Source organism: Canis lupus, chromosome 17 (genome assembly GCF_048164855.1).
Source record: "Canis lupus baileyi chromosome 17, mCanLup2.hap1, whole genome shotgun sequence".
Classification (NCBI taxonomy): Eukaryota; Metazoa; Chordata; class Mammalia; order Carnivora; family Canidae; genus Canis; species Canis lupus.
The window spans coordinates 60904699-60923632 of record NC_132854.1 but is presented as its reverse complement, the minus strand read 5'-3'; the positions used below and the strand labels follow the sequence as shown (position 1 = coordinate 60923632).

The 18934-nt window shown below is 35.5% G+C and overlaps 1 protein-coding gene across 2 annotated transcripts in view; it reads left to right on the top strand.

Moving 5' to 3' along the window:
- The window catches only part of INTS6 (integrator complex subunit 6), a 90765-nt gene that overhangs the window by 1200 nt on the left and 70631 nt on the right, over positions 1-18934 (top strand). For both annotated transcript variants that reach the window (XM_072783230.1, XM_072783229.1), the window contains one exon: positions 313-462. In XM_072783230.1, the coding sequence (XP_072639331.1) occupies positions 313-462 (150 nt within the window). The remainder of the gene's footprint in view (positions 1-312; positions 463-18934) is intronic.

The following is an 18934-nucleotide window of genomic DNA, read 5'->3' as shown; positions in this document are numbered from 1 at the left end:
CGAGTGACAGCCGGGCCGGCCGCGCCGAGCGGGCTCCGCGGTGAAGGGGACCCGGGCGGGGGGGCCGCGGGACGGCCGCCGGGAGCTCGCGGACGGCCGCCCCCCTCAGCGGCGCCGGCGGGGGGAGGGGCGCTCTGAGGTGCGCGGCGCCCGGCCCTGCGGCCCGCGGAAGCCGCCCCTCAGCGGGCGGACGGCGGCCCCGAGGCGCCCGAGGATGCGAGACCGCGGGAGGAGGAGGAGGAGGAGGAGGAGGAGAAGAAGAAAAATACACTAAAAACAAAAAAACCACGATTCCCACATTTTTCCTTTCAGGCCGGATGGAAGGAAAACCACGCAACGTTTATGAATGAACTGAAGAACCTTCAGGCCGAAGGACTTACGACTCTTGGCCAATCCCTAAGGACAGCTTTTGATTTATTAAATTTAAATAGATTAGTAACTGGCATAGACAACTATGGGCAGGTAGGTTGAACCAACGTCAAGGTGGAAAAAGCAGCTCATTTTTTTTTTCCTTTCCCTTCTTCTTGTGGGGAAAAAAAAAGAAACCCAGTCAAGTCTGAAACGTATATAACGCGAAATACAAGTAGGAAACGTTTCGGGTTAAAGGACAATGTGCACAAGTGCAAAAGTGAAACCGACCATGCTGTCTATGGTCTTAAAGCCCTCGTTGCTTTTTTTTTTTCTTTCTGACCGTCCCCCCCCGAAAATGTATTTGTATTCCCAATTAGAGCCTGAGTTTTGTGCCATACAGTTGACACGAATTTGCTTTTGATCCCGTAAGTAAGGCTCACTCAGGTTTTAAAAGAAAACACCCTGACCACGCTCAGTTTCTGGGATGCTCTACCCACAGACGCCTGTGCAGCGACGGCACTGACTGACAGACACTAGTTGATTAGTGGTCTTCATTTCTGTATTACTGAAAACGTCAGTGGAAACTTTCCTGTTTGTCTTACCAGGGTTTATTTTAACCACCGTGTTTTATAGCTATTCTGAAAGGTAAGAAGATTTTCATTGGACGGCAGATAGCTGAGTACGTTAAGGTGTCTCAGCTGTTGAAGCAACTGCAGTAAGCGACTATGCAGAAAAAATTATAAATTCATTTCTGAATTAGATCGCAGGTCCAGAGGTGGTTATTATTTTTGAACTCCAGACTTTTGGAAAAGAGACGGCTTGAATTCTCTTTATCCTCTCTGCCCCTCCACCCCCACCCCCACCCCCATTATGGTTCACTAGGAAATAATGCAAGGTGGTGGTCCATTATAACTTTTGAGATTGCTGGCGGGGAGGAGAAAAGATACTGATGAATGAGTAATGTCACACATAACAAGAGAATATTGACCTCAAGTTCGATACTTAGGTTGTGCAGAAGCACTATTTACCACAATGATACATTTAGGAATACATTTTGTTCTTTTCCCAAGCTCCATGAACCACAATCTTCAGGAGTTTGACAAATCTTCCTGTGACTAGGACTTTTTGTTGCATTATATAGAAAGAAGCAGAATTGTTACTTCTTTTACAAATGTTAGTGCTTACTACCTTCTTTTACAAATGTCAGTGCTTAGTTACCTACTACTCGGCGCCTAAACATTTTTGGAAATGTTTGCATATAATCCTATAGCCTTTAAAGTATATGTGCAATTCAGTTTCACTTTGTTCTATTTCTACTGAATTGTACCTCCGTTGTTTAATTCAGTAAGTGTTTATTTTCTTAGCATATTAATCTTTATGTTTTTCTTCTCTTTAATTTCGCAACATTTGTAGTAATTTAGGTAGGTGTGTCATGAACTCTTCAGTTTGTTCCTATAAACCGGATTTCTTTTCCTTTTATAGTCCTTTGTTACATGCAGTGCTATACAGGCTTGTTGGTTAAGGTTTAGATCTAAACATCTTTGAGTTCAAAGACAGATTTAAAACTTGCCATTATTTGGTTCTTATTTGGTTATCAGGTTGTCAGTGTATAGAAGAACTATTAGTTTCCTGTTTCTCTGCGTCACCCAAGTGGGCAAGGCATTTACACGCATTTACCTCTTACCACCTATTAAAAATGTCTTAGAGTGCTTCCTTAGAAAAGCTGATTTTCATGGAAAGGCTTGAAGACATTTGTAAATTAAACCTGTGTTTTCCTTTTCCCAGTTGCCATCTTCCACCAGAGAATACTTAAGTGCTTGTGTGTAAAGCTTACAAAACGTTTGAGGTTGAAGGTGGTCCTGCTGTGCTGTTACCACTTTGACCAACAGAAGAGCCTGGGGATTAACATGTTTTTGCATGTTAGGATTTATTAATTCAAGGAGGGGGAGGGATAATGCTCAGTTATTTTGATGAATAAGCAAGGATGCATGGAGTAATATTAGTGCTAAGGTCCTGAATCGGCTCATAAAAATGACACTAGCATTAAAATAATTGAGGAAGCCACAATTTTCAAATGAAAATGATTGAGTAAAGCATTTAATTAGAAGAAAACATCTTCCCAGAGAGATTTTTTTTTTTGTCATAGGACTATCTTGCTCATTTAAATATCATACACTTCCTATTCAAAAAAGGATAGATTATCAGGTATTTTGGATGTCTGAAATATTTAATACTAAATATAGTTCACGTGTTTTCTCTCTAAGAGTACTTTGTGTTTGCCTGTTTTCTGTGGAATGCCTCTATTCTGTAACCTCAGTGTTTTTACATAAATACTTCCCCTTTCATACTCTATGCAAGGATCTGTAGAGTCCACAGTACTAAATACTTGTATTATAACTTTGATCACTGAAGGAAATGAGAAAAGGTGAGCTGGATGAAAAGGACAGCATATTCCTGTAGAGCATCTGAAAACATTTAGAGAGGTTTCCAAATAATTTTCTTAAATATCTAAATGTGTGCGCATATGTTTATATAGATACCCCCATCCTTACTCCCCCAACGTACATACGCATATGTGACTTTCTGTAACTGATCCCAAGAGTATTTTTTAAAAATTTTTAAATTTATTTATGATAGTCACACACACACACAGATTGAGAGAGAGAGAGAGAGAAGGGCAGAGACACAGGCAGAGGGAGAAGCAGGCTCCACGCACCGGGAGCCCGACGTGGGATTCGATCCCGGGTCTCCAGGATCGTGTCGTGGGCCAAAGGCAGGCGCTAAACCGCTGTGCCACCCAGGGATCCCCCCAAGAGTATTTATGTCCATATTGCATGTGTTAATTTAGTTACTACACCTAAAATAAAACACCTTTGAGGTAGTAGTAATCAGGATATTAATAGAACTTGCAGGGCATCTGTAAGGTTACAGTAGCAGAGAAAAGGTGATTCTTGGTGAATGTTTTCTTCAAGCACTTTGGACATCCCTGTAAAAACTTCCTTGTGTATAGAAATCTTTCTAAATATTTAATTTTGATAATCAGTACTATTTGCTGATATTTCTACAGTCAAGGAACAGTGTAGCTTCTAGTTAATCTTTTCTTTAGAAATTATAGCAACACCTCATTAAATTGCATTATCGCAGCAGCAAAATGTGACAGATGTATTTTTCACATGTGTTCACCATGGTTTCAAATAATGCTCATCTTTTGAGAACCAATGAAAATAACCAGCCTTAACATTTAAAGTAAGGATATGTATAACGTTTTAGAGGTCTGATTAAAATTATATATGTAGTTTGATTTATTTTGCATATTTTCCCAAATTGTTTTGTGTCAGTGTTTTCAACATTATCCCTCCCCTCCCCTCTTTTTTTAAAGGTAGGTTCTGGTTAGATTTAGCTGCTAAGTATTACTCTGGCCTGCAATTCGTTATTTTTTTGTCACCAAGCTGATCCATACTTCGACTATTCAATCTACTATTTTTTTCCTACAATCTACTATTGATTAAATTGTACAAGACTTAGAACAGTACCTAACCTGCCACCCTGAGCCCTTGATGAAGACAATCCTTGAGCATACTTTAAAAGGAGATAGAATATGTATCTAATTAAGGATTTTCAATGCTAAGTTTTACCTCATTAAAAAATACTGGCTTTTAAGATAAGATCAAATTGAATGAATCTTAGGAATAATTTTTTTTTGGGGGGGCGGGATACTTTTAACCAGCTTTATTCTTAAGCATGAGGAAGTATTTGTGAATTTAGCAAGTTTAGGTAGAGTTTTAATAAAGTTACTTTGTTCCTTTGACCCTAGCAGTATCTGTTTAGTACTCAGGTGGTAAAGAATACAGGCTTTTTACTTTTCTTTTAATGTAGGCAGGTAAAGTGCTGAAAACTTGATTCCTCTTTGGGGTTTTTTGTTTCCCTTAGGCTATCAATGAATGTATTAACAGTAGTTTTGTATTTATTGACCTATCAGCATCTTTTCAAAAGAAAGATTATTATATTTAAACATACTGTGCTGAATATGAACTGGAAACAATGGTGAATGGTATTTTGCAAATTTTTTATTAAGTCCCTGAACTTTTTTCCCCCTAATTTTTAAATTGTCCTAAAGAATACATAATATCAAATTTACCACCTTAAACATTTGGGTTTTTTTCAAGCCCCAATGTGGGGCTTGAACTCACAACCCAGAGATTAAGAATCACATGGTCTTCCAACTGAGCCAGGCAGGTGCCCCACCCCCCCCCTCCCCCCCGGTCTTAGCCATTACTAAGTGTACAATTTGGTGTAGCATTCACATCGTTTTTGCAGCCAATCTCTAAAACTTTTTCGTATCTGAAACTTTAACCACAAAGCATACCTCATTTTTTCCTCTCCTGGCCCCTGGCAACCACCATTCTGTTTTTTATTTTTTATTTTTTATTTTTTATTTTTTAAAAATTTTTTTTTATTTATTTATGATAGTCACAGAGAGAGAGAGAGAGAGGCAGAGACACAGGCAGAGGGAGAAGCAGGCTCCATGCACCGGGAGCCCGACGTGGGATTCGATCCCGGGACTCCAGGATCGCGCCCTGGGCCAAAGGCAGGCGCCAAACCGCTGCGCCACCCAGGGATCCCCATTCTGTTTTTTAATCTACAAATTTGAGTAGTCTAGAGATAATCTCGCCTAAGTGGAATCCTACAGTGTTTGTCTTTCTGTGACTGGCTTATTTCACTTAACATAAATGTCTTCACCATTAATTCCTGTGTTAGCTTATGCCAGGATTTCATTCCCTTTTAAGGCCGAATAGTATTCCATTCTACGTATATACCACATTTTGCATATCTGTTCAACCATAACGGACACTTGGGTTGCTTTTATCTCTTGGCTATTGTGAATACTGCTGCCATGAACATGGTATGCAAATGTCACTTTGAGATCTTGCTTTCAATTCTTTTGAATATATACCCTGAAGTGGAATTGCTGGATCATGTGATTTTAAATTTTTGAGACATTCCTATTTTCCGTAGCGATTGCACTGTTTTATGTTCCCACTAACAGTACACAAGAATTTCAGTTTCTCCACATCCTTGTCAACGCTGTTTTCTTGTTTTCCTGATATTGGCCGACATAATGGGTGTGAGGTGATATCTCACTGGTTTATTTGCATTTGTCTAATTATTTATATTGAGCATCCATTCTTAATGCTGTTTGGCCATTTGTCTACTTAAGTGCTTTGCTCATTTTTTTTTTAATTGAGTTATTTGATTTTTGTTTTTAAGTTGTAGGAGTTGCTCAAGTATTTTGGATATTGACCCCTTACCAGATAAGTGATTTGCATATTTTTTTCCCTTTTCTTGGGTTGCTTTTTTATTCTTGATTGTGTCTTTTGATGACAGAAGTTTTCATTATTGATGTAGTCTGGTTTATTTTTTCTTCTGTTGCCTGTGCTTTTGTTGTCCTATCCAAGAAATGGCCAAACCCAATGTCATTGAGGCTTTCTTTTCCCTTCTATTTCCTTTTATGAGTTTTAGTTTATTTTACATTTTTAAGTCTTTAATCCACTTTGAATTAATTTTTGCATATGGACTATGATCAGGGTCCAACTTGATTTTCTTGCCGGTGGACATCTAGTATTCCTAAGCACCATTTGTTGAAGAGACTGCTTTCCCCACTGAAAGGCCTTGGCCAGTCCTTGAACTCAGAAACCTCTTAAAATTATCTTCAGTAATTTTTATTGGGCAATAATAATTCTTATTGGCAGATAGAGGACTCTATGGTCAAACTTGCTTAAAAGCTTTTTTCTCCATCTTTATTTAACTGTGTAAAAGAAGCACGATAGCTAGAAATGTGAAATTGGAATCCCAGGTCTGACCTTGTTATTAAATTACTGTATAACATTGGGTAGTCACTTGACCACTCTGTGCCTCTGCTTCTTCATATTCCTCATTGCTAATAATGAAGCCATTGTACTCTTGTTACAGAATTGGAGGTTTAAATGGAATGGTATATTAAAATATACTTTCAAAATTATGATGTGCAGAGGAGATACAAAGTATACTTTTTCCTTCACTAGGTTATTTACCTCTAGTTTTAAAATTATTTTTCTGCTTTAAATGTGAAATTATAAGAATTCTGAGATTTTTTTTAAAGCGGATTTTTATTACGTGCTTTGAAATCTTACAGCATAAGTGTTTGTTTTTTTCCCTTGGGTTTTATATTGCTTCCAAGATGAAGCAGTGTGAAAAGTAAGTACTGGGCCAGAGTTGTCTTAATGGCAATTGATAAATATGGCAAAGTATAGAGATAAGTGTTTTTTAAAAATGCATTAAATGACAACTAGATGTAAGGTTCAGATAAGTTGGAAAGTTACTCTTTGCAGGAATACAGGTGTTAGAGAAGGAACCTTTACACACACTAGACAGAAACACGTTTTGGGATGCTTTCAAATGGAGAGCCTCCCCCTAGTGCGTTTAAGATGAGATTTACACAAGTTTGTTTGCAAGGGATCTTTGAGGAGCACATCTATTGGGTGTAGGGGATATTTTAATGAGAAGGTTTGATGAGCTCAAAGCGTAAAGTGGATATGACTTATTTCCTATCAAGCATGCGTTTTATTTATTTTTTTATTTTTTTAAAATTTTTATTTATTTATGATAGGCACACAGTGAGAGAGAGAGAGAGAGAGGCAGAGACACAGGCAGAGGGAGAAGCAGGCTCCATGCACCGGGAGCCTGATGTGGGATTCGATCCCGGGTCTCCAGGATCGCGCCCCGGGCCAAAGGCAGGCACTAAACCGCTACGCCACCCCGGGATCCCAAGCATGCGTTTTAAAGGTGGTAACATAAGTGAAAAATTTTAAGACCCAGATTTTATTTTCTTTGAAAACATGTGCCATCATTTTTCTTCATAATTTTATACTCCAAGTCTGTTTTCTAAATGATCAAAAAACTACTGTGTCATGATCTTTCAAAAGAAAATGAAAAAGAATATCCAAAGGACATTATTACATTCTTAATTACAAATTACTGAAAAGAAATCATAAGTAATGAAAGGCAAAAAATAATAGGTTTTACTTCTTCAAAGAGAACTTATTTTCCCTCATGCAAAAAAGAATGTTAATAATTATATATTAAATTATGTACAACTGGAAATTAAAAGGCCAGGAACAAATGTAGTATTTGAAAGAATTCCACTTACTCAAATATTTTAAGTTGATTTAGAATTGTAGTGAGTATTAGTGAAAGGATTGTTTAGCCATGTTCATGTCATAGATTTCTCCAAAGAGATTGTGCAATATTTTATAACTTGAAATTTTCTTAAAAATTTTAAAATGACTTTTAGCCAGTATCACTCAAGTTTTTAATCTCTGTGTCAGATCATCTTGATGGGCTTTTTTTTGTTTGATCAGTGCCCACATATAACAGTCCTGTTTCCTTTCATTAAAAAAAAGTATTGTCCTTATATAAACTTAATTTTTGTCAAGCCTTATTATAATTTACACATGGTCCCAGACCATAACAAAATACTGAAGCTTTTTTTTGTTTCTGTTTTAGTTTGTCTTTATTCCAAGATTCTTCTTGTCCCAACCTTTTTATTGAGGTATAAGTTAGATGCACAAATCCTAAGTCTGAAGCTTAGTGAATTTTTATATAGACTTTTGAGAACAAAATTGAATTATTGCATCTACAGACAAAAATTTTCATTGGTCTTTTGTGTGTATTTTATTGTGACTATTATTTTGTGGGACTTTAGAATTACAAGTCATGTTAGAAGTTTACTCTTCCTCATTTTATTCATGAAGAAAGTAAAGGCAAGAAAGGTTTAAAGTGCTTAATGTCTTCACACTAGGAACGTATTTTAAAAGCTTATAATTGGTTATGGAATAATTATGCAGATTTTACTAGTAACTTATATGTTATTTAAGAACAAATTTTATTTAAAAGCATAATGGTAGATCTGAATCCTTTTTTGGGGGTATGTCTGTAGTTCTGTAATGGAATATGCTTTCAATTTCTCTGTGAAAATGAGGCATTTCATTTTGTCAGTTTGTTAATGTTTAACTTTACTTGTAACACTGTATGAAAATACTGTTACATGCAGTTGGATTTTCACCCTACTTCCCTGTTTGGAAAGAAGTAAGAATACAAGTGTGAAGGATAGTGGACAGGATTTTATACCACTATTACTTTAAAGCCTAGGTACTAATGTATGTATATACTTAATGGCATTTTTTGATTTTTGTGTATCATAGCTTAGTAGTTTCTGATATATTTGGTTCATACAGAGCTTATTAACCTAATAAGTTGATTAGTTGGCTTTTCCAGTGTAGTATGCCAGCTAGCGTATCAGAGTTTTTTTTACCTAGTTTGTAAGATTTATAATTAGTTAACCATCATGTTTCTTTGAGGTAAGATAATTTTGAAAACCTCTAAACATTATGTTTTAAGATTCAGAAAAGTCTGATTCTATCAGTTCCTGCTCTACCCATGAGTTTCATGTAACCTCTCTGCCCTCAGTTTCCCCATTAAGAAAATGAGATGAAAGGATCTGTGCTGCAGGATGAAGATGAAGATTAAATGATACACAGCATAATTTATTATAACACTTATTACCATTTTGGTGAATTTCTTTTTATTTGAATTTTAAAATTTTAAAAATTGGAATTGTGGGCACATAAGAGTATTTTATCCAGCTTTTTTCAGAGCAAGCAGTATGGTGATGCAGAAAGAACCACTAGAACTGGCTTTGCCTGGCTCTGCCACTTACTAGCTTAGGTTGTATTGAGAAGTCTTCTTAACCTTGCTGAGCTTCAGATTTTTTTTTTTCTTTAAAGATTTTATTTATTCATGAGAGATGGAGAGAGAGGAGCAGAAACACAGGCAGAGGGAGAAGCAGGCGCTCCCTGTGGGGAGCCCGATGTGGGACTCAATCCCAGGACCTGAGTCCAAGGCAGATGCTCACCCATTGAGCCACCCAGGCATCCCAGAGCTTCAGATTTCTTATCCAACAAAATAATGATAATAGCAATTTTGAGAATTTTTAAAAAATATTTATTTATTCATGAGAGACACAGGAAGAGGGAGAAGCAGTCTCCATGCAGGAAGCCTGACATGGGACTCGATCCCGGGTCTCCAGGATCACGCCCTGGGCTGAAGGCGGTGCTAAACTGCTGAGCCACCCAGGCAGCCCAATTTTGAGAATTTTTGTAAGAACTAGAAATATTTGTTAATCATCTAGCAAAATGCCTGTTTGGCACATGGTAGAAACTCAGATGATGATTTTTGTCATCTCCAATGTTATATTAAACACTTAACAGGATAAAAGAAAGCTTTCTTATCTGAAACCTTTGAGAAAAGTTCTATAATCCACCATATATCCGGTATAAGAAGCTAGAATTAGCTATCCAGTAGTTCTAGCTAACGTAAAATTTTGTGCCATAAGGAACATGATGGTTTCGACTTTGAATTGAAGCTCCATAGATGGCTCCAAAAATACTTTCCCCTTGGTGTTAATAAGTTTTTTCTCCAAAATGTATTTTCTCTCCTTCCTTCCTTCCTTCCTTCCTTCCTTCCTTCCTTCCTTCCTCCCTCCCTCCCTCCCTCCCTCCCTCCCTCCCTCTCTCTCTCTCTTTCTCTTTCTTTCTTTCTTTCTTTCTTTCTTTCTTTCTTTCTTTCTTTCTTTCTTTCTTTCTTTCTTTCTTTCTTTCTTCTTTCTTTCTTTCTCTTTCTTACTTTACTTTTCTTTCTCTCTTCCCTCCCTTCCTTCCTTCCCTCTCTTTCTTTCTTTCCCTTCCCTTCCCTTCCCTTCCCTTCCCTTCCCTTCCCTTCCCTTCCCTTCCCTTCCCTTCCCTTCCCTTCCCTTCCCTTCCCTTCCCTTCCCTTCCCTTTCCTTTCCTTTCCCCTCCCTCCCTCCCTCTCTCTCCCTCTCTTTCTCTCTTTTTCTTTCTTTCTTTCTTTTCCTTTTTTAGACTTATTTAGAGAGAACATGAGTGGGAGGGGCAGAGGGAGAGAGAATCTCCAGCGGGCTCCAAGCTGGGAGTGATGCCTGAATTGGGGCTAGATCTCATGACCATGATAATATGACCTTCGCTGAAACTAAGAGTTGGATGCTTGACCAACTGCTACCCAGACACCCCCAAAATAAAATCTCTATTTCATGTTTAAACCTGTTTGGTAACATGAGTAATTTAATAAACCAGACAGATTTTAGTTTGCAAAGCAAGAAGGTTTTAGTCTTTGAGGAAATTTAGATGAGTCCACTTTTAGGGCTCTGTATTTTAGAGTTCAAGTTGGTAATGGTTGGGATAGGCATTGGAAGGGGTTGTTCTTGTGCAGAAGGTCAAATGTGAAATGTATGATCCCTTTTATTGTAATGTAGATTTATGTGGGAAAATCAGGATAAACCTAGGAAGGAGTTTTTTTTTTTTTTTATTGTGATATAATAGTTCTTTTTTAGAGAATATGTGATTTGAAATAACGTGATTTGAAATTTGATTATTGGTGTAGTGAGAGTGGCACATAAAAATATTTTAACTTAAGAATCTTAAAATTAAGAGGATTAGTTGTAACCAAGGGACAAATTTATTATCAGCCTAGTGATGTCTTACCAAGATTTATTCTAGTTCCTACGCACTCTTTTTAAATCTGTGCCTTAAAAGGGTATGGCATTTTAACATTTTCCATCCATTAGTTTTGCCTAGATAAGCTGAGGGATTCATGGTAAAGGTCCTTGGAAGGGTTACATCATTTTCACAGAAATGAAAACAGTTCTGAGTATGTGAGAAAAAGAAATTGTAGCATTAGCTATTGGTAACGTACTTTGTAACTAGTAAATGCCAGTATTGATGTTGCCACGTTAAAAGAAAACTTTCCCTTTGTCTTAAAGCTAGTGAACGTAGTTAGATATTAGGAAACATCAACAAAGTCTTCTGGTTGTTTTGGAGTTTGAACAGTGAAAGCATTCCAGCAATTATTCTGAAATAGATTATTATTATAAAAAACAATAGATTATTTTTAATGACAGGGATTGAAGATGATGGAGTATGCTGTCTTCTGTGAAAGGTTAGGCTGCAAACCCCAGTGAATGATGTTACAAAGGCTCCATCTGCAAGATGATGACAGGCTGTACAGTACTTTTGAATTCTCAGGAATAAGCAAAATGATGTCTTTGTTGCCTCTGGTAATGCTTGAGTTGTGATATTTCCCGGTCATTTATGTACTTTAGCAGGTAACAACTAATGTAAAATTTTGAATTTTTGTTGTACAGTTTTAGTTGCCAATCCATTTCTCAAAACATAAGTTAGGAAAAAAAAAAAAAACCCCAAGAAATTATATTCAGAAAATTGGGCCTAAGTCAGAAATAGAGTAAAAGGTCTCTCTATATGTCAGTTTTATTGTTAATCCAGAGTAAACAATGTCTCATCCCCAACAACATTATATTGAATGTAAATCTTTAATAAAAAAAGGTTATTCTTAGAGTTTCCATTTTAAGGAGTTTATAGCAACTATCAAAAACATGTATCAGGTCATCCATACATGGCATCTGCTTTTTCATGAGGTTAATTTCTAAGATAAAACCTTAGTGGATTTGTATGTGTAGTTAGAAGGGCTTATAAAAAAACATTTTTTTTTTTTTGGGGGGCAGGATGCCCAAAAATTATGGGATTAGTATTTTGTTTCCTAAAAATATCATTTATTTTGAAAATTTAAGATGTCTAAACACTTGAGAATGGGCTTAGCCTGAGCATCAATAAATGCTAGTAATGTTGACTCAGAATCTAGGAAGAATGGGTTTCTAGAAAATCACATTTTTATTTTTTACAAAGCCAGGCCCCTTAAAACTAATCTCAAATTATGATTTATCCAATTAAATTATTTTCAAGTTGGCCTTCAGCTATAGCACATGGGAAAAAATAGACCGTCAGATTTTCCAAGTGCTTATCACGAAATTTTTTCTTTATTAAATTTAATGCTTTATTGCTAACTTTACTGACATGAAACATTTATTAGGCCGTTTGTCTTCATTTTCAGTAGTACTCATGGAGATACTTATGTAGAATGCTGTGGTTGAAGTCCATCTTGTTTGTAGGAGGGCTATTGTGTGTGTGTGAATGATTCTCTTGAGACCATGTGTGTAGATGTTCAGAAGGAAGTAGCCCTATTGGTTAAAGATATGATTTATCCAGACTTTTGTAAAGGTACTATCTGTAGATTTCGTGGTAATCAACACCCCAAGGAGATTATTAGTCTAAATGGTATAGGTAGATCGGTGTGATTTATGGAGGTCAAATTAATTTTTAGCATTATTGTTATATAACTTCATCTGTCTTTGAAAATACGTTTTCATCTTGGTTTTTATTTCTTTTTACTTTGCCGTGTTTGCAACATGTTTACTATTACATGCTTTGCTAGAATAAGTTTTTGCCAAATTATTATTACCCAGTCCATTTCATATAATGGGTATATTAGGTTCTTTATTCCCAGTGTTAGTATTTCGTAAGATTGTACTTCCGAAATATGCCAGCATAAGCACTATGCTATTACTTTTTAAAAAAATTTTATTTATTTATTCATGAGGGACAGAGATTGCCAAAACCAATGATTTGTTTGTTAGAATACTCTTATTCAAACTTTAGACTCTTGTTCAAATGTAAAGCTCAAATTCTGTAAAATTATTAGTTAATATCTCAAATATGTTGAATTTATATTGCTTTTGATGCAGTAATTCTTAGCCCTACATGTTACTGAGTTTCCTTAATGTTAATTTTTTTCATAAAGTCATGCTTTTTTTCAGTTCTTATAGTATTTCTTAACATGATTATTATTTGGTTTATTGTTTTAAACAAATTACAGCAATATTGCTCCTTACTCATTATATTAAAATAAATGTATGGGGTATCCCTTCTACTTTTGCCGAAGTCTTATTCCATCTGTTTTTAATGCTGTTAATATTTTTAACATAAGGAATTATATGGTTAGATAAAGGAACTGTATTGGTACACAATTGTATTGTGTGTGCCAATTGGAATTACTTGAAACTAAAAATACATATCTTTTAATGTGGAGTTTTAACTAATTTTTATATAGTTATAGACCTAAGATGCTAGGTTTTTATATAGTAGCAGATTTTTAAAGTTTTTTTTTTTTTTTTTTTTGGATAGTAAGCACATTTTAATTTTGAGGAGTATTTGTTTTGAATATGTAATAAATGCACATGGTTAAAAAGTTCAAGTATCACAGAAATTTATCTGTTCTTCAGAGGCAACCAACAATTACATAATCAGTTTGTTATGTATCTTTCAGAGATCTTTCCTATATATTTAAAGATACTATTTTTAAAGGACTAATTTCCTAAGATGAGTATCTTAGACTTTTTTCACCAAAAGATTCTATTATGCCATACCAGTTGAGATAGTAACTATAAAAGTAATAATCTTCATGAATTATAAAGGTTAAAATTCTGGCCTTGGAATATTGATTTAAGTGTGAGCTGTCAGGCCTTTATTGACTTAAATAATTCTTATATTTTGTTTGGAATGTTTAATTAACCAATTATATATTCATCTCAGTAATAAAATAAACTTCCTTACCCTTTAAAATAAGCTAAACTGTATTAATGACAATGAATTATTGAATGGAAGATATAATTAGCACACCAAAAGTATAATTTCATAGATTTTTTTGCTATAGTGAGGCAAAAATAAAAAAGTGAAACTGACTTAAAAATATTAAGTATAGGGCAGCCCCGGTGGCGCAGCGGTTTAGTGCCGCCTGCAGTCCGGGGTGTGATCCTGGAGACCTAGGATCGAGTCCCACGTCGGGCTCCCTGCATGGAGCCTGCTTCTCTCTCTGCCTGTGTCTCTGCCTCTCTTTCGCTCTCTCTGAATAAATAAATAAATAAATCTTTTTAAAAAATGTTAAAAAAAATTAAGTATATAAATATTAGTATAGGTAATAAGCAGATAATGAAAAAATTCTGGTTGTGGTATGCAGTTGTCTAAAGTTGAGCAATACTGAACTCTTTGAAGAATGTAATTTATGCTAGTTGACTTGTGTTACGAGGTATGTATTGAAAGCTTCTTTTCTCAGTTGTATGTAGATAATTGTGTTGTTAGTATTGTGACTGATAAGTCTTTGGATTTGAATTGCATCTTAAGATACTTTTCTTTTAGAAAGAAGCTTAACATAGATGAATATTATCCTTAATGTTTTTATATTTTCTTTATAGAATCTGGGTTCTCACATTATATAGAGTATCAAAATTTCTAAATGAAAATGAATTGGTTTGTCATATTTTAGAGGTACATATATTGTTATCTCTTTATTAGATATGGTAATAGAGGAGAATAGGATAGATAATGCCCGCTTCATGTTTTTATGTAGATTTTACAAAGATAGGAGACCTAAAGGATTATAACATTTTTAACAGCAGTCCTATTTAGTACTTGTCCAGTTATGCATGAGAACCTTGACTCTAATATAGGACTTATTTCTCAGAGGAACCCTTTCCTTTTAACATAGTTGCTTGTTGTTGCTGTTACTTAACTTGGAAAGGAAGTTTTAGGTTGTAAAAAAGCACAGGCTTGTTTCTGGAAGGTTTCAATGGTCTCGCTAGGTGATTTGCTTTTGACCTAGTTGTATAAGATGCGATACCTCTTAATACCACTTTTGTTGACTTCTTTTGTATCTTTTCTGGCTTAGGGCAGAATAACTAGACAGGAGTGGCTGCGGGTTAGCTGAAGACCCCCCACAGGAGAGCTGGAGGGCCGGCTGGGTGCACATTTTCCCTTCAGTAGACCCATTAGCCCATGGGAAAAGTAGCTTTGCCAGGCACCTGGCTGCTCTTAGGAGGTTGTTCCAAGGACTGGTAACGCGGTAGAGCATGGTGGCACTGAAGGAAAACGAGCCCAGAGACGTACAGAGTAGTACGTAGTAGATGTACTACTACGTACTACAGAGCCCCGGAAAGTGTGACTGAATGCTCAGGGATGCCTTGCTTTTGCTTCAGAAGATAATAGTTGAGACCTGTTAAGGGTATGGTAAAATTCCTGTACCTCTCCCCCTACTACATTTTAAATTAATTGGGTAAAAGTAGAAATTCTGATTCTGAGAACCAGGTTAGTTTGTATTTCGGGGAAAATTAGCCTTATTTTTATATTTTCAAAAGTTTTTTGGGAAAATTTAAAAATTGTCAAAAACTTTTTTTTTTTCAAATATGAAATAGGTTCTAATAGATAAGATCTACTTTAATTCTTTAAATTTCTTATTGAGATCTTATACCTTAATTTAGGTGTTTTCTTTAACACCATGATAATGAATTGATGGAACTGAACATTTTTGCTTTATTTTACCTTTAGCAAAAATTTTACCCGAGGTTTTTGGCCAACATCAAATCAGTTTTGTTTTCTTTAAAATCTGTTTTCTAAATGACAAGATTGCCATTAGTAAATAGCTCTAGAGGTAGAATATTGTAGCTTGCACCATATTCTCAAGAGACATGTTTAGATGTATTTATGCCTAAGAGTCACAGCTCTGAGAGAACCATCTGATTTTAATTCTGCTAATGGCAAAAGTAAACTTTTAGTCCCTCTACTGGTTGCCTTTGTCGTAGCAGAGCTTAATATTATTATTTTTATTTTGGAGATTTTATAACTAAGATAAAGGCTGTTTATAACTTTATGATCAAGACGAATTTTGAGGGATATTCTAATATGGACAGTCACATCCCCAAATTGAGTGACTTTGAAAACACTTGCTAAGAATAAAAATGTAAAGTATTTATTCTTAAATATATACATTTGGGAATTATTAAACTGGCATGAAAGAGCTAATGACATTATAATGATTAAATCACAACTTTTAGAATTTTGAAATGTTAAAATTTTTTGTAAAACATGAAAAAAGTAATCTTGTGATATTAGTAAACAATCAGAAATTTGTTTTAATTTGTTGGGTAAAAATGTGAGAGAAAGACGCCAATTATGTATTGTGCTTCTGCCAAGAATAAGTGCACTCTCAAGGGCAGGGGAGGAGCAGTGTAAAACTGAATGTAAGAAAACTTTGTTGGAGCAACATTGTCCATTTTCTGCAGGCAATTTAGAAATTTATGCTTAAATAAACATACTAATTCTAACATTTATTCTGAAATAAAAAACATCCTTTTGTATTCTAATTTTTATCATGACGAATCCTATTACTTTTCTTAGTGTTATTATTATTATTATTTTTTTAATATATTCCTGTTGCCTTTCTTAGTGTGCTTTTTTTTTTTTTTTTTTTTAAATTTATTTATTTATGATAGTCACAGAGAGAGGGAGAGAGAGAGAGACAGGCAGAGGGAGAAGCAGGCTCGATGCACCGGGAGCCCAATGTGGGATTCGATCCCGGGTCTCCAGGATCGCGCCCTGGGCCAAAGGCAGGCGCCAAACCGCTGCGCCACCCAGGGATCCCCTTAGTGTGCTTTTTGACTAAACTCAGAGAAGAAGGGATCTTAAGCATGGTATGGTTAAATAATTAAATAGGTGAAATGAGGATGGTTATATTTTTCTTTTCTCTATCTTTAGTCTCTATCAGAATTTTCCAATATTTAAAGTCCTTAAAGAACTTAATGTTGTTTTATCTTCTTTCATATTTATGCTCTGAAGGTTGGCTGAAGTTACTTAGTATCCAGAAGTGAATGTTGATTATATATTGCATTTTCTTTCAGTGTGTTTTTGTTGGAGGGAGGTGTATTGATTTATATATAGAAAAATTGATAGGTAAAAAAATCATGAAACAGCAGGAAACCAAGGAAAGAATAGTAGTTAATTTTGGTGCAAGTATAGTATATTAAAACCAAACTGATTGTAACATCATTGTTACATTGTTGAGTGAATATGGCACACTCCAGATTGGTGTGTGCCATATTCACACTCCAGAATTATCTAAGTGAATTTAGTTGCTTCCAAAAGGACTTTCAGATGCTGTAGAAAGACAATGATATTTGCAGTTGGAATAAGGTTCTCGCTGTGCCAGTTACCAGAAGAGTGATTTTGGATTATATTGTTTAATCTCTGAATATTTTACCTCACCAGGTTTTTAGAGGTAAATGAGATAATACAGTTGCTTTATTGTTATTATCAAGTATCTGATTATTCTTGTGATTTCAGGCTTAGCCTCTGTGTAAAGTATTATGTATGACTCCAGTAAAGTTTCAACTAAAAGCTTGTTGTCAAGGAAAAAGTAACTTTTATTTTAATGTTCGAATTTAGCTTAAATTTTAGCACCTCATGACTTGGCTAAATTTTAACAACTTTTAACTTGATTTTTGGATATATGGTCATTAAAAAAGCATGTTTTACTTTTTGGGTGAACATCATCCCTAAAGTTCCTAATACATCAGAGATCATTGTTCTAATTATAGATATGACTTTCTGGCCTGTGGAGGATAATTCTCAATGCGCTTACATAGGAATAAGAATTGATGTCATACTTTGATTCAGAAAACTTGGGAGAAAATTTGAATTAGGTTAAAATGTAGAGGTGATACAGAAAACACTGTTGCAAGTATTTGGTCCATGTTGTGGTGGCTTTAAGAGATTTACTGATTTGATTTTGAAAGGCATCAAGTCATCCAGAGTAGTTTTAGCTTAAGGGTGGAAACAAGATACAATAGTTCTGAAGATATTAGGACTTCTTGGTCTTTTTTTTTTTTTTTTTTTTTTTTACCTCCCTTTGCCAATTTTTGATCTCCAGTGGTATTTGTAGAGACCAGAAAAAGTTATTGTTAAATGTTATTGGAGATTGTGTATCACACACCTAACACCATGCCTGATGTATGGTAGCCACTCGGTAAATATTTGAATGATAAGCATGAATAAATGGACAGTGGAAGCCCAGACAGCTGTAGGAGCCAGGTAGAGAGTGCATCCTTGTATCCTAGCAAATTCATGAGTTGTTACGTGTCAAGTTAGGGCAGTGATCATTTATAATGAGGTAAAGGTAACATACCTATATTTCTTTTGAAGCTTGTTGAAGTTTGAGTAGTTCTAAAATGGTTCCGTGAACTTGGATAGGTTTTAGGCTTGTATTATACCACAGTTGGTGAATCAGTATTTAAGTGCCCAGTGCTGAGGAAGAAATAGGATGTTATACTTGGCCTTCAGTTGATTCAAACACTCAAAACCATAGCAGTCAATACAAGAGGCTGTATTTTTAAAGAACCGTAGTTAAAACAACAATTTACCATTTTAACCATTTTTGTGTGTACTCGGTAGTGTTAGGTGTATATTCACATTGTTGTGCGTCATATATTTAAAACAAATTTGAGGAGGGAGGATAAATGCGGTAGGCAGTAGTATGCAGAATGTACTCCATGAAACCACTCCAAATCCAACTTTATTTAAAGAAATGTTCTACTGTATCTGTACTTTGAGTTTGAAAATTGCCACTATTAGAATTTGAAGAGGCAGAACAGTAATTATTTAGGGGCAGACTAATCGGGGAAGGCTTTATGGAAGAAGACTATGTAAAGAATGATTAGGAATTGGTTGGGTTGTGGGCAGCAAAAAGGAGGGAGGGAGCCAGTTGAAGCTCAGAGACGAGTGAGCGTTGTCTG